The sequence below is a fragment of the Desmodus rotundus genome, chromosome 1 (assembly GCF_022682495.2).
Source record: "Desmodus rotundus isolate HL8 chromosome 1, HLdesRot8A.1, whole genome shotgun sequence".
NCBI classification, from domain to species: domain Eukaryota; kingdom Metazoa; phylum Chordata; class Mammalia; order Chiroptera; family Phyllostomidae; genus Desmodus; species Desmodus rotundus.
This window is the reverse complement of record NC_071387.1, coordinates 8,806,113-8,821,540: the sequence shown is the minus strand read 5'-3', so window position 1 is coordinate 8,821,540 and position 15,428 is coordinate 8,806,113. Positions and strand designations below refer to the sequence as shown.

Sequence of the window (15,428 nt, the reverse complement as noted above, 5' to 3'; positions counted from 1 at the left end):
ACCCCGCATGGGTGGCAAGACTAGTTGGAGGAGACACTGTTGCCTACAGACCGAGCCTCACTCAGCACTGTGGGGGTTGGGTGGAGGCTCACGGTGACTTGGCAGGCCCTGGGAGTCTGGCCACCTTGGGAGGGGACTGGATGCCACCTTTGGCCCTCAGCACAGCTCCACCCTCTCTTCTGTGTCCAGGGTGGACAGGCAGGGAGTGACTGATGTTAATGTGTGTGCCTGTGAGGGCGCAGAGGCTGCGCAGAGCCAAGTTAGTCTTCTGGAAGGTTGCGGCCTCCTCCGGCCCAGGAGGGAGAGGAAGGCCCCGCGGGGCTGGCTCACTTGGCGTAAAAGTGTGTTTTCCTTGGGTGCTGCGCCCTGTCTTGGGCCAGAGCACGTTTGCCCCTCAGAGGCACGTCTCCGCCACGGAGGGAATTCCTCTCCAGCAGATGGGAGGCTGGAAGCAAAAGAAAAACAGATTAGGCAGAAAGTGCCCAACTCAGGGACCTGACTGGCCCATCCAGAGCCTCTTCCATGAGTCAAAGCTGATGCTGGGTCATGGAGAACAGTCCTTAAGGAGAGCCACACACACCAGAGCCTCGGCGAGGTCCACCTGCAGGCCTGTGGACGGCTGGCCTGGGCCCAGCCTCAGGCACCCAGGGGGCTGGCACCTGGCATATGCCCGACAGTTGGGCCCAGCTGGAGGGGAAGATGTGCTGGCAGGTGGCCGAGCCCCAGTGCCAGGATCGGCTCTGTGTGTCCTCCGGGGCCTCAGCTGCAATATGCCTGTGCCAGGCCCAGCGGCGGAGCTACAGATGGGGTGCGAGGGGGTGGTTTGCCCAGGGTATTGGTGGCTCTTGTTCTGGAGGAGGAGGCAGGGGCCGGCCTGGAGTTTCTCTGACTTCCTCCCTCATGCCTGCAAACTCACCAGCCTCCACACCTTTGACCCCACTGTGTCCTCCCCCACGATGCCCGTGCCCTCTGCTCAGGGTCTGTCCCACCCCTCCAAGCCATCTCACACTCCACCCGTTGGGAGAAGCTGCCCGTTACTTTGGCCAGAAGTGAGAGTCCTTCCGTCCTTTCCCCGGGGCACTTTCCCCGCTCTTTGCTGGCTGGTGAGTGTCTATCTCTGTGTTCCAGGGTTCTCTCCTGCAGACCCTGTAAGAACAGGGGGGCTTCCTTCTGCGTCGTCTCGGGGTCGCCTACTGTCAGCACAGGCCCTGCACAGAGAAGGCCACCGGAGGGACCAGTGGAAGGAAGGGAAGGCGGAAACGCGCCGAGCCCTTGTTTCCTAGATCCACACCTTGTTTGGGAGAGCAGGGGCGGCAGCGAGGATGTAGTAATGCTCAGTCACCCACTGACTGGGTGTCTGTCACGTGCCAGCCAGCCCGAGGCTCAGCACTTTCGGTTCACGCACCGTCAGGGACACTCCAGCACCGGGGGTGTGTGCCGTTCCCGTCCCTGTTTGACACAGGAGGACCCTGAGACACACACAGCTGGGACATGGCAGGTCCAGGACTTGAACCCAGGGCCGCTGCCTACAAAGGCGTTCATCTCTCAGGCAAGAAAGATTTTTGGCTCAGCTCACAAAAGAGAGACTCGGAAGAGTTAAGCTTTTAAAGGGACAGCAAGCAGTTTCATGCTTCTTAACATTTGCTGGGCCCCCCGTAGGGGTGGGAGCACCAGTGACAAGGGAAGGACCCGTCGTCTCTCCCAGAGCCCAGGCTGGGCTAATCCCGGGGCTGCCGATGTTCTGGGTTCCGGTCGGGGGCAAACCCCTTTGCCACACAGGTGGTGTGCAGGGGGTTGAGGGGGTGGGCTGGTGGCCCGGCGCTGCCACTGCTGTGCCTGTGGCCCTGGCAAGTCTCCTGCTTCCTGCCTCAGTTTCCTGGTGGGTGAAATGGGGGAGCGGGACTGGGCGGCCCCAGAGAGGACCCTGACTGCATTCCAAGCCCGCTGGCTGGAGTCACATGTGTGCACTCTCCCCAAGACTGTCCAGGGGCCGCTGCCCTCAGATTCCAGTCCCTGGTGAGCATCGGACTCTGGAGACAAGTTCCATTGGCCACAGAGGTGGCAGCCGAAGCTATTTTTGGAGCGGCGCATGGTGGGGGTTTCCTTTCGGCCCTGGCAGGGGAAGTCCCCTACAGAGATGGGCCGATCCTTCTTCCTTCACCCGCGCCGACACAGAGAGGCCACCCAGATCCCAAGAGCCATCAGCACTGTGAGTCTACCTTCCACCCCGAGCTGAGCAGACCTTCCCGAGACTCTCAGGAGCCACCTTTGCAAGGTACCTGCCTTTGCCCTGCCTCCTGCTGGGGGACCCCTCACCCTTTCCTGCCACTTGGGGCTACTGCCTTGGCCCTAAAGGGTGTGCCCAGCAAGTGACAGAAAGGCAGGCCCAAGGGACATCCAGAGCCCAGGCTCACAGAGCACCCTGCCTTGGCTGCACTTCTGCCACTGCTGCCACTTGACCAGGTGGGGGCTACCAGCAGTCAGCCTGGCATGACCTTTGCCACCACCCAGATGGGGGGGGGGCGTGATTTCACATTGAATGATCCTGGGCTTTGCCAGAACTGCTGAGGTTAGAAGGGAAGCAATGCCTGTCTCTCCTGGCGGGTTTGGCTGCCTCGGCCCCTTCCTGACATCTGAGCAGTGAGTTCTCCACGGAACTTCCTCCCACCAGGTATCACTGTCCTTTGAACCTTAAAACGGGGACAGGAGAGAAAATTAGGGGAGGCCAGGGCTTTAAGGACTGCCCCTGGGTGGGACTATGGGTGCCATCCTGGGGCCCTGGGCAAACTTTTTAAAACACTGAAGCCCTCCCACCCCTTGCGGGCTGCTTCCCAGGCTTCTTCTCTTGGACTTCTGGTATTTCTATTCCTGGTCAGCAGCCATTTACCTGGCCCTCCCTCTGTAGCCTGCTGGGGCCACCAGGTGAGTGTTTTCCTTGAGGTCTGCTCTGAAGGAAAACTTCATTTGAGGGAGAGGAAAACGTGAGTAATGACAACAAGGGCATCAGGGAAGTAGAGTTGGGAGTAACTTTTGGGGGGAGTCCAGGAAGGCTGCCTGGAGGAGGTGCCTGGGCTGGGCTGTGAAGAAGGAGCCAGGTTTGCCGTGAGACAATGCATTCCAGGCAGAGGAAGAAGAGCCTGCCAAGGCCTTGAGGAGACAGCAAGTTCATTTCCCTGGCAGGCAGGGGTCCTTGAGATGATGAGCCTGTCTGAGGCGTCCAGTCCTCCCAGCGGAGTGAGATACTAGCTTCCCCAGCTCCGTGGTGGTCTCAAAGGATCGCCCCAGACGAATAAGACTGAAACCCAGACTTTGTAAACGTCGGATCTGGGTTCAGACATGGGGCACGCCTTTGACACAGCCGCATGAGCTGGGCAAGTTATGTAACTCTCTGCACCTCGGGTTCCTCCTCCTTAAAATGGGGCACCGCAGACACGGCGGCAGGAATGTGCAGAGGTGCTGCGTGTAACTCGCTGGCACAGAGGACACACTCAGCAGATCTTCCTCCTGGAAGGGTGGGCTGAGGCCTGGCCTTCACTGGGTCCCGGAGCCAAAGGCCTCCCAGACCTAAGAGGTGTTTACAGCTCCTGCATCCTTTTCTTCTGGACTTGCATTTGTTGCCCGAGACAGGGGAAGAGGGAGGTGATAAGACCCTCCTTGATTTTACAAAGGCTCTGGGAGGCCCTGCAGTGCAGGCGGGCTGTGTTTGAACGAATGACCTGGTGTTTTCTGCCTGGCTGGAGACCTCGGGGACCCTGACTGTAAAGGCAGATGTCTCCTGCTTGGGGCTTCAGGAGGGTGGGAAGAGCCCCTTCCACTGGCTGGTCAATTTATTCACCCAGTGCCTTCCTGTGCCCATTCTGTGCCAGGCCTTGGCAAGGCCCTGGTGGAGTAGAGATGACTGCTAAGCAGTCCCCACCTTGAAAGGCTGGCAGACGAGGAGGAGAGGGTGACAAAACAAGCAGTTTGTGCCCAAAGAACTGGACTTTAGGGGAGAAGCCCATGTGGACGCTGTCGGATGAGGAGGGGGGTGCTTGGTACCGCCTAACTGCTTCTGTGTGCCCACCCTGCAGCGTCTGCTGTTTCTTCTTTACAGATGAGGAAATCAAGGCTCGGAAAGGGAGCGGGACTTCCTGCATTTCCCCTGGCTCCCTCCCTACTCCAGGGGGTTGTGTGGCTGGGAGCAGGGCCTGGGGTGGGGTGGGAGCCTGGCGGGGCAGGGGAGCGGGGGAAATGCAGGAAGACAAGCCTGTACAGCTGAGCAGAGCTTGCAATGCCTCGCTCAGCCATGTAGGCCTTTCCTGGAAAGCTTGGGGTGGGGATCGGCAGGCTGGGATTTGTGTGTTGAAGGCAGACCTTCCCATGGTGGCCTGGAGGTTGGGGCATTGGGCTGGAGGTGACTGCAGGGACCTGCTGAGAAGGGGCCAGGCCAGCACAGGGCCAAGGCTCTGGGTGAGTGCAGACTTATTTGGGGAAAGAATGGGCAGGACTGGATGAAGACCAGCTGTGGACTGTGAGGGAGGGTGAGCGTGGGGTGGGGCGAGACTGGGTTCCTGCCAAATCCCTGAGCAGAGAGGCGACCCTGTTGCTGAGGTGGAGCCCTGAGAAGGGCAGGTAAAAGCTCTGATTTGGGTCAGGTGAGGCTTTGGTGCCTGTGGCTTTTGGTGGTTGGGGTCTGGAGCTCTGGAGAGAGGCCCCGCCCCCCAGGCTGGAGAGAGAAGGAGGGGGTGGGTGATGGATGAGGAGAGGAGAGCTGGGCGGGGGGTGGCGGGGAAAGGAGCTGAGTGGGAAGAAAGGCCGCGTGATCTGGGAGGGCACTGCATCGCCCCTAAGCTGCTGGCCGCCCGGTTCCACAGGCCCAAGTGGGAGGCTCACTGCCCAGAGGAGGGGTCAGGGACCCCTCTGCATGGGCTGCACTGTCCTTTCAGGGCTGCTTTTGGTCCCATGTCTCAGAGAAGCCAGGCTCCTGCTGGTTGTGGAGCCCAGGAATCTGAGCAGCAAGCATGGCTTTGGGGGTGGGGGCAGAGGGTGGCACAGGACTGGGACTGGTCAGGAAACAGACACCATCTGTGGCTAGTCCCCTGCGGCTCCCAGGCCCCCATGACTCTGGCCTGAGATCTGGCTGCTTCCTGTCAAGTGATGAATGGATGGGTAACGGCCGTTTATCCCAAGACCAGAAGAGAAGGGAGACTGAGGGGAGTGGGGGAGGACACAGCAGCCAGAATCACACCTCTGGGCCAGAATTCATTCATTCGTGCATGCATTCACTTATTCACTCACTCATTCATTCACTTCCAAGGCAGTATGGACTAGGGAAGTCAGATGTGGTTCCAAGTGCTGCTTCCCCCTGTTGCCTGCTGTGTGGTCACGGGCCCCTCACTTAACTGGTCTGAGCTTTTGTTTTGTCCTCTGCATAACGTAGTTCATAGAAGCCCATGACTCCTCAGAGCTTCGGTTTTCACATCTGCAAAATGAGGTGATGGCCTTTTGGGTTTCTCCGAAGATATCTAGTCACTCAGCTCAGGGGGGCTGCTTGCTATGTATGTGACTAATGCTGAAACCGGTCTGGCTTTGACCCCCCCCCCGGGGGCCAGGCTGGGAGCGGCCTTGTCTCCTTGCTGGGCCTCAGCCCCCCAGTGCGGAGGGTGTGTTGGGCAGTGCCAGCCTGCAGCACCTCTCCTCTCCCAGCTGGCCGAAGGCCCCAGGCAGGGGCATCCACGCTAGGCATCGGCCGCCGGGAGCCTGCTGGACACGTGGAAATAGTGCCCGTGCCTGCACTGGTGTTGGGTCACTCGTGTGGGGGAAAGAAAAGAAACCATGTGTGTGTGGGGGGGGGGGGAAGGTGTGGAGCCAGGGCATGCACGGTTTCCTGCTTTGGGAGCCCAACCTGTGGAGCCGTTCACACTCAGCTGGAAGGACTGGGAAGCGGCCTTTCTCTGAGAAACCAGCCCAGGACCCGGTGTCCAGCCGAGGCCGAGCCTCCAAGGATGACTGTGTGGTTCTCCCGACGGCTTGGCAGAACCTGTCAGCCTGGGAGCCACATCAGCCTTCGTCACCTTCACCTTCAAACTACCCCCGACAAGGGAAAGGGATGCCCCAGCCTCGGTTGGTGAACTGAGAAGGTGGCTGGGCTCACAGATATGGTCCCCAGGTGAGCCCTGAGCACACACACGCATACATGTGTGCATGCAGAAAAGGGCAGGGACACATGCAGCTTCCCGCTCAGGGTTGGGGAGCAAAGTGACAAATACTTGTGCCCATACAATATAATAATGCACCTCGGGGAGACCCCCAACACACACAGACCCTCACAAATGTGTGCCTTGAGCCGGGTCCTTGGCCTGAGCCTTCTTGGTGTCTTGGGTCCTCCAGCACTGGAAGGGTAAGGGCCTCAATGCTCTGCCAACCTCCACAAGGTGTGGCATTTGGCAGGACACTAAGGAGGGACATGGCTTTCCCCTAGAGGAAGTTTCCAGAAATTGGGAGGCAAGGGCCAGATAGCAGTCTTAGTCAGAAAGGCCACTAGGGGAACCTCAGAGTCCTGCCAGTGGAAGCCAATCACTTCTAAGGAGTGTCCAGATGGAACCCAAGTCCCCATGCCCCCTAGGGTACCCCTCTGCAGTAGTCAGAGCCTTGCCAAAGCCCAGGACAGGGAGGAGCAAGTCAGGGGGCTTTGCGAAGGCAGCCGCCATTCCCATAAGTAATGAAGGTGTTTGCTCCTGAGTCATTTGGAAGAGGCCATGCCGTGCACCTGACCGAGCATGGTCCGGGGTCCAGCGGCCCCGCTCTGCCTCCTACCAGCTGTGTGGCCTTGAGCAAGCCCCTGCCCCTCTCTGAGCCCCAGTCCCCGTGTCTGTCATGGGGAGGCCCTCACTCCTCCGTGGCCCAGGATGGATAGCACTAACAACAGTGGGAGCCGCCAAAGCCTCAGGGCCTTTGCACGTGCCGGGCTCTGTTCCAGGCAGCCTACATCTGCTAACATGTTTGGCCTCTCAATCACCCTAACAGATAGACCTTACTATTAGCCCCATTTTCCTGCATGGTTCAAGGTTGCTCGTCCCAAGTAGGCCTCAGGCCTCAGGCCTCAACCGCTGGGCTCAGCCCTGTGCCGTCCACGGAAGCCTGGCAGACATGCACACCTCAGAAACCCAGGCTGGAGGCCGCACTGGGTGTCCATAGCACCTTGGTAGTGCAGGGCCCTCACTCCCTGCAAAGAAAGGCCCTCTTTGAGGTGGCATTCAGTGTGGCCTGTGGCTCTGGGCCTCACATTCCATGGATTTTTGGCCCCCGCCTTGGGCTTGGCAGCCTGTTCCTCATTGTTCTGCAATTTGGCAGGATTCCGGGGACAGGCAGCTCCCTATGTTACCCGGGGTGTTGGCAGGTGCTGCAGGCCTTTGCCCTGCTCTCCCAGTCCTCTGAGTCCCTTTGCCTTGGTCTTTCTGCGCCTGAGCCCCCTAGGGACCACTTTCTGGCAGGAGATTTCTGGGGTTTCTGTTGGGATATAGACAAAGAGAATGAAAATCTTTTGAAATACAATACCCCTGGAGACACAGGGACCTAGGGGTGGCTTGAGAGGCAGTGAGAGCCAGGTTCCAATCTCCCATCTGTGGCTCACTCAAGACATGACCTTGAGCCTCCCCTCCGAGCCTGCCTCCTCCTCTGTAAGATGGGTCTCCCCACGGCCCCAGCAGGAATGGGAAGGACCGCTGGAAATTCAGAGCACCTTCATTGCCACCCACCTGCCCTTTTGTGGGGGCCCTCTCTGGCACTTGGGGGAGTGGGGTGTGACATGCAGGGTCCTCCTTGGCTGCTGCTTTTCTGGAACAAAGGCCCCCCTCCTCCTCATGGGGAGCACGGTGCAGGACCTCCTATTACGTTCTGGAAGGACAGCTCTTAGGAACAGTAATTTACAAAAGCCCCAGGGATTTGGCAGAACAGGTGCTACGTCAGCTTGGTGCCATCCCGAAGGACAAGAACCATGAGGCCCCAGTTAGGGGGATGGCCTCTTGCGGCCCACTCAACGCAGGCCCTGTTCTTGTGTGGAGGAGTTTTGTTCCCTCCACACAAGAGTGATGTTCGAATCCTGGCTCCTCTCTCTGTGACCCGTGTGATCTGGGCAGATGTCTTAGCCTTGTGTGCCTTGGCTTTCTCATCGGTGAAATGGAGCAACGAGAGAGCCTGTTCCGTGGAGCTGTGGGGACGAGGCGGCTGATAGACCTGCGGTGCCAGGAGCAGGCCGGGCCTGCTGGGCGTGCGCCCCTGAGAAGCTCCCGAGGGGAGACCCTGCCTCTGAGCCCAGGTGCTGGAATGCCACATGAGGACATGGGGAATGACTTCTGCAAATGCCGCCTAGGTTCCTGACCAGTGTTGCTTGCCCAAGGTCCCAGCTGCGGAGTGACAGGGTCAATGTACAAACCCAGGTGGGGGGAGGGAAGGGAAAGACAGGACTGCCCCTTAGTTTCTGGCCACGTGAAGTCTGTGAGCAGGTGGGCAGGTGAGTGAGGCACCGTGGGCCCGGCCGTGACTTCTGAGATAAAGACAGAACCTTCCAGCTGAAGACAGTTCTCCCACCTCTCCCGGAGGTCCCCCTAAGGGCAGAGGATGGTGAACATGTCACCCCGAGGGGTCTGGGGGTGCAGCCCGAAGCAGCTGCAGAGCCTGCAGGAAGTCTCCGGTTTTATCTTAAAATTCATGCGCATTTTACATTCTGTTCCCTCTGTATCCGGTGCACTGTCTGTCGCACACGTCTCCCCCCTGAGTAACAGTGCTGAGCTGCCACTGCCGCTGCCTGGAAAGCTGCTCCTTCTCGTGTTTATCTGTTTATCCTGGGGCTTTTCATACCCAGTCCGCGCTGTGTCACCTGGGGGGGTGTGCTCCGCAGTGGGAGCTCAGGCGCAGATGGTGGGCAGATGCTGCGGGGGCGGTGGTCCCACCTGCATTGCAGGAAGTAGCCTCAGCTGCCCATGCGCAGGAGGAGGGCTTGGGGGGGGGGCTGGAGGACCCACCATCCAGGGAGAGGCAGGGGTGTGGGGACACGGAGGCCTCGGAAGGACAGGCATAGTGCCACAGTGCCCTCAACGTGACACTGATTTGAGATAAGAGAAAAAAACAGACAGCAGAGCTCAGGGACACCGGTTTCCTTTATCTGCACACATTAGGACGAACCACAGAAAATGCTGTGTGTGGGGTCAGAATCCGTTGAGTTTGGGCAGCTGCACAGACAGGAGGCCACATGGGCCAGGCGTGGTGCTCTGTGCCATCTGCTCCATGGGGCCTCACTTTCTGCCTCTACGTTGTGTGCTGGGGAGCAGTTTCACCTCAAAACGCAGGTGACAGGTGTGTAAGGGAGAAGCTGGGCCTGCCAGAGGACACAGGAAGAGGGACCCTGGACACAGAGGTGCTGCAGAAATGCCTGTGGGTGATGCAGGCCTGTCCTCCGAAAGAGGAGGCTGCTCCCCCTGCATCCAGGAGGGTCCTGTGGCTTCTTCTGTGTGCCTGAGCCTCTGCCTGCGCCCCAGGGGTACTTGTCTGCCGGGGGCCGGCAGAAGCCGCCTGGGACACCAGAGTGGAAGTGATATTGAGAGTGAGACTCAGGTCACCTTTAGCTCAGGCCTGGGCACATGGTGGCACTTAATCCGAGTCAGCTGCCGCAGTTACTATGGCAACTGGTGACTAGCATCCTGACTCTCCAAGAACTTCTGATGTAACAGCTCAAGCGCTGGAGGTTGAGGGGGTTGCTTGCTTGTCCCCAGAGGCTTGTGCAGGAATGTGAGTGGGACCCATGGCCTTGGCCTTCTGGTGTTTGGTGCACAGAGCCCAAAGCGGATGAGGATGTGGGCTCCTTCCTGCAGCTGCTGCTCAAAGTCTGACTCAAGGTCTCCCTCTCCTGACTGCCCAGGCTGCCAGCCTGGGGTTATGTGAGGGTGATGTTGGGGGACAGAGGTGTAGAACTGACCCCCAAGAGGCATGGAGGACAGTGATGTGGAAAGAACAAGTGATTGGACTCGCACAAGTGGGGTGGATCAGGTGCCTCCCTTGCTAGCTGGGGCCGCCTTTAGACTCTTCCCTGCACAGAGCCTCAGTTTCTCCCTCTCTCCAAAGGGGGTCATCCTGGCACCCTGGTCAGGACAGTGCGTGGAGGGAAAGCGTGTCACAAAGGGTGGTGAGTCCTAGTCCTGCCATTTCTGAGCTAGGTGACTGCGCACAAGGCACCTAACTGCTCTGCATTGCAAGTCACATGTCTGCAAAACGGGGCACCTGAAAGCACTCCTCCATCCGAGGGCCGACGGGCGGGCAGTGAACAGGCAGATTATACGAAAGCCCTCGCTTTCTTTTGCAGCCCGTGCCCTTGCGAGGCTGGCATGCAGGATGGCAGGACAGCCCAGCCCCATGTCCCACGGAGGGAGCCCGAACAACCTCTGCCACACCCCGGGGCCTGCACATCCTCCTGACCCACAGGTAAGCCCTTTTCCTCTGTCTGCAGTGCCTTGGAGCTTCCAAGGAGCACAGATCCCTGGAACAGCTCTGTCTCAGCCAATGGGGGCCGCCCTGTGACAGAGCCTCTTCTTGCCTGCTTCCAGGAATGGGAGCAGAGCTCACCATCTAACCTGGCCAGCGCTTCATGCCATTCGGCAGCACTCGGAGAAGCCTGTCTGTGCTGGACTCTGGGTGGGGTGCCGGCTCTGGTCCTGCACCTGGGTGTTTCCATGGGAACGAACAACTTTATCTCAGAGGGGTCAGCGCTGCTGAGCAGGGTGGAGATGGAGTTGTGAAGGCCCTGAGGAGACAAGAGGGTGCAGGGCGAACTTGGGGTCAGAAAGAACTTCCTTACTCTGGGCTGAAATGCCTCCTTCTGGTTGGAACCACATCCTGGTCCTCTTTGGCCTCTTTATCCAGGACCAGCAGAGCTCAGAGACACCAGTTTCCTTCCACCTGCCTCCCCGTCTCTGTAGACCTTGGAGAGCAAGGCAGACTTTCCCAGCTTTTCCAAAGGCGGCTTTTGGGGTTCTGTGTCACTCACATACCCCTTGCTAGTCCCTGGGCCTGGAGTACCCTCCCCAGCTCCTCCTGAGGCCTCAGTCCAAATGCAGCTGCTTCTGGGGAGCCTTCCTGCTCCCCCCAACCCCTCCTCTGTGCTGCCTCCACACCTGTACACAGGCACTAGGTCACAGCCATGGACACATCCCACGTGGGGGCAGGTTTCTTGGTCTCCTTCCCTCCCCAAAGAGTGGAGTGGGGCTTCGCTGGTTGCACCACCCTGGGCTAGGCACCAAGGAAGCCCCTCATGCCTGCTGAGTTAATGCACAGCTCTGTGTGATGCAGACCAATGTCTGCACGCAATCTCAGGGGCAGGGGAGAAGGGCAGGGAGGGAGAAGAAACTTGGGAGCCACTGAAACTTCAACAAGCCACCTGATATGAAGCCAGAGAGGCTTCCCGGAGGAAGTGGCATGCAGAGGTGTGGAGGGGACAGAGAGCTTGGGTGGAACAGCTGGGACCAGAGGCTGTGTTGTCCTGTGGGCAGCCCGGAATGATGAAGAGTAATTGTCCAGGGTTGGGTTTTGTCCCCAGGGCTGCCAGACCTAAGTCAGGGGCAGACAGAGACAGCCACCATCCTGAGCCATGGAAGGATTGTCACAGCTTCTAACCACCTAGTTCCTATTGGAGGACTGCAGATGGGATGGTGTTTGCCCTGACTGCGCAGGGTTGCCGGGGACAGGTAGACAGGTGGTTACGCACTGCGCAGAGGCGCCTGGTCAAGGAGCCAGGTGAGTCTGAAATCCTCCTCCTGCCCCCGAGCTCTCCTCAAGCCAGGCTCCCTGGTATGGGTTGTGCCAGCCCCAGGGAAGGAGCATCTCTGCAACAGATTCACACAGAGGTGACACGGGCACTAGGAGCGACTGGGGAGACAGGGGAGACAGGTCCCAGAAAATGGGCAGCCCATGGACACTGCCGGACACTGCCGGTCCAGAGCGCACAGGGACATCTCTCAGCAATGCTGGGGGCAGCGGGGCCTCCTCTGCAATGTAGCAATTTGTCACATTAAGTCCTTCACTAACAATCGAGTCCCCCTTGATTAATCTCCCAGAATTAGCCAGTTGCATTTTGAGCAATTAGGGTTAATTACAGCCTCATTTGGCAGAGGAGAGGGCCTTGTAATTATTTCATGAACACAGAGAGGACACGCTGGGCCGTGGCAGCAGCAGTGTCCGTAGTGTCTCCTCACACATGTTGGAACGGTCGTGACGTAGCTAAGCGTAATTAGATACAGTTACTCGGAGTCAGCTGGTGGCCGGGCTGTCGGTGAAGATGCCCCAGTCCCGCTGGCATCTGGCCGGGTTTGCAGAACCAGGCACAGTGGTGTTGACGCTGGGACCGCGGCAGGTCGGGCTGGAAGGAGGAGAGTCAGGCACTTCCTCTCCTCCTCGTCTGGTGTTTCACCACCCTCTGGGGAGATCTCAGGGCCCTAATCTTGCCTGTTTCAGGACGTGGAAACGCCTGGAACTGACAGCAGAGGCATTTTCCTCTGTGGTAGGAGGCGTTGCCGTTTCCCTAAAATCGGTCTTAGTGGAAGGAGCCAGGCTCCCCGACGGTAAGAATGCTGCATGCTGGACCAGGCTGGGGTCAGTTCCCAACTCCATCCCGCCAGTGACCTCTCTGAGCCTCAGTTTCCTCATCTGTGGGATGGGGCCATGAACACCACGTGAGCTGGTCTACTTTAAACATCCAGCACAGCATCCAGCGTCCCGGGCATGATACGCCATTGATCCGAATTTTTTTAAGATTTTTTTTTAAGATTTTATTTATTTAGTTTTAGAGATGGGGGGAGGGAGGGAGAAAGAGAGGGAGAGAAACATCAGTATGTGATTGCCTCTCGCACACCCTCAACCTGGGAACCTGGCCTGCAACCCAGGCATGTGCCCTGACTGGGAATCAAACCAGCGACCACTTGGTTTGGAGGCTGGCGCTCAATCCACTGAGCCACACCAGCCAGGGCTGATCTTATTCTTACATTGTAAACTTTGTTTTAGTTTTCACAGCTAAGGAGCCCAGAGCTGGAAATACCCACAGTGTAGAAAGAACAGTTTAACGAAGGCTCAGACTCTGGTTTGTGTTAACCCTCTATGCCAAGGCATGTGATTTGTTCACTTCAAGGAGCTTTAGAGCATATGAAAATATGCTTGCCGAACCTGGCAGAGTCATATGTGAAATTCTTATATGCTTGGGAAAGCTGAACACGCCTGCTTTTATTGAGGTTTTGAATGAATGAAGGAAGGAAGGAAGGAATGAAGTTGAGGAAAAGAGCTTAAAGTGATCTATGCTTTATGATTTTACCGATTTGCTCCAGAGCATTTTCACCAGGAATGAGAGGCAAGGGTCCGCTGACCCACTAAGAACCACATGAATTTCCAGGAAGAAAAAAGGTGTTGTTGGAGAAAGACTTGGCTAATGTGTCTGCCATCTGGAAAGTCTTTGCAAACCTGCTCGGGACGCGCCAGTTCTGTTGTATCCGGCACCAGTCAGAGGGAGAGGGATGCGCCCGACTTCGCGGGAGGGAGGGGCAGCTGTCACTCCCACAGCATCGCACAGGCCCACGGCTTTGGGAGAGTCTTCCTAGACCACTGATGGTAGTTAGATAAGATTCGGTGACCAAATATTGACGGCCATTAAAATTCAAGAAGTGTTTGCTTTGCTGTAAATTCAGCAAGTGCTTGTCTCATTTTTGCCTTCGGTCTGCATGTTCCAGGAAGGGGAAAGAGCCAGACCCGCTGGGTTAGAGTGTTTCAATGCTGGTGCTTAGATAAGGTCGAATGACCGGTGTTTCTGAAAGGCCTGGAATCTACGCTGTGTCATTTGGAATTGACTCTGGGACAGATGGGGAGCCCATTATGGGTTTGAAGTAGACAGGGTGTGGGTTTAGCCTTAAACAGGCCGGACACCGGAGGGACGATTGCAGAGGCTTCGGGGCTTCGGGGGCAGTGGGGGGCAGGGGACACACGATCTGCTTTTGATGACGGAAAGGATGAGGGAGAGGGAGCAGTTCAGGGTGCATCCAGCCTTCTGGGCGGTGGCTGATACCCCGTTTGGCCTCCGCCTTCCAGACGTCGCTCATCAGTCAGCTGGAGCTGGTTCCACACCCTCTCCTCCGCAGGTCTGATTAAGCTCCGCTCTCCCTGGGCTCGGTTACGGCTCGGCCTGGGGAGCCACTGCAGCCGAGGTGACTGCAGGTTTTGTCGTCAAGCGTCTCCTGCGCCTTGAGTATCTTGCTCTCCGTTTCATGGAGCCGCATGCGGGTGTCCAGGGTGCGATGGCCATGGGGGTGGTTGCACCCACAGTGTGACGCCCGGCACTTACCGCGTTCTGTCCTGCCAGCGCAGAGAAGGGGTCTTCCTCAGAACTCCATCCGCAGCCCACCTGCTGCTGAGGAGCAGAGCCAGGAGCCCCTCCGGTCGTGTGGCCCCACCTGCCCCTGCTTGCGTTTGAAATTAGCCAGCTCTGAGGGCCCGAGTGGGGTCGGCCTGGTAGACATGGACTCTTTGTAGATGGAGCCCTTTTGTGCCCGCCGATTTAAAACACGTGGCCGTGTACGCAGACGCCGACTCCATTAGAAGTTCCCCGCACACCATGTCAGATGTCCGTAAAGGTGAACTTCCTTTACGGGAAATGTCACTCTGATGAAGTGTGCTTTCTCAAAGCCTAGGAACGGTTGCCTTAAAATTAATGATGCATTGCAAATATCATGGAAAAAAGACCCATCCAGTGTAAAGATGATTAAAATTCAGGTCAGAAGTCTGACTTAGTCAGGCTAAATTTTTTAATGAGATTTCAGAAAATTAATTGGGCGAATGCATTTTTATTCTTTTAACATGTAATTTTGTGCTCCTGTTTAAAAAAAAAAAAAGAATTTGTTGATGGCCAAGGCTTATTTTGCTTCAAACATTTTAAACTCAAATTAGCACGGGGCGGGGGTGTGGGGGGTGGCATTTGTGGCCTAATTTGATCTGACTTGGAGAAGAAAGCTGCGTTTCTCCGAGCTTTCTGGGAGGGGGGTGTTTGGATACCCTCTCCCTGTACGTCTGGCTGTGGCCTGAGAAGGCTGGCAGCATTTCTTGGGAGGGTGGGATTGGCGATAGAGGTGGCTCAGGGACCTGGGCCATCTCCTTGGCTCCTGGTTCCGCCCCACCCCTCCAGAGTGTTGCCAGAGGCTCCCCTTCTCTGTGAGGTGTGTGGCCTCCAGGCAGGGCAGGCCTCCTCCCTCCAGCCCCCTGCACCAGGCAGAAGAGCCTGGCTCAGCATCCCTGCTGCTCCCCTCAGCCCTCTCCCTATGGGGGAGAACTAAAGGGCTCCCACCCTGGGTGCAATGGGAAGAGAAATGAGAAGTCAGAAATGGCCTCTGGTGCCCACGGTGCAGCGAGGCAAGGGGAACACAGTC

The 15,428-nt window shown here is 57.7% G+C and overlaps 1 protein-coding gene across 3 annotated transcripts in view; it reads left to right on the top strand.

Annotated features, from left to right (window-relative positions):
- Nucleotides 1-15,428, top strand: part of NEK6 (NIMA related kinase 6) — a 71,953-nt gene that overhangs the window by 26,664 nt on the left and 29,861 nt on the right. For 2 of the 3 annotated variants that reach the window (XM_045196724.3, XM_053920793.2), the window contains exon 2: nucleotides 10,337-10,455. In XM_045196724.3, the coding sequence (XP_045052659.1) occupies nucleotides 10,366-10,455 (90 nt within the window). In that variant the 5' untranslated portion in view covers nucleotides 10,337-10,365. Of the gene's footprint in view, nucleotides 1-2,149; nucleotides 2,276-10,336; nucleotides 10,456-15,428 lie in introns of those variants that run through there. The other variant, XM_024562440.4, reaches the window with a different exon arrangement.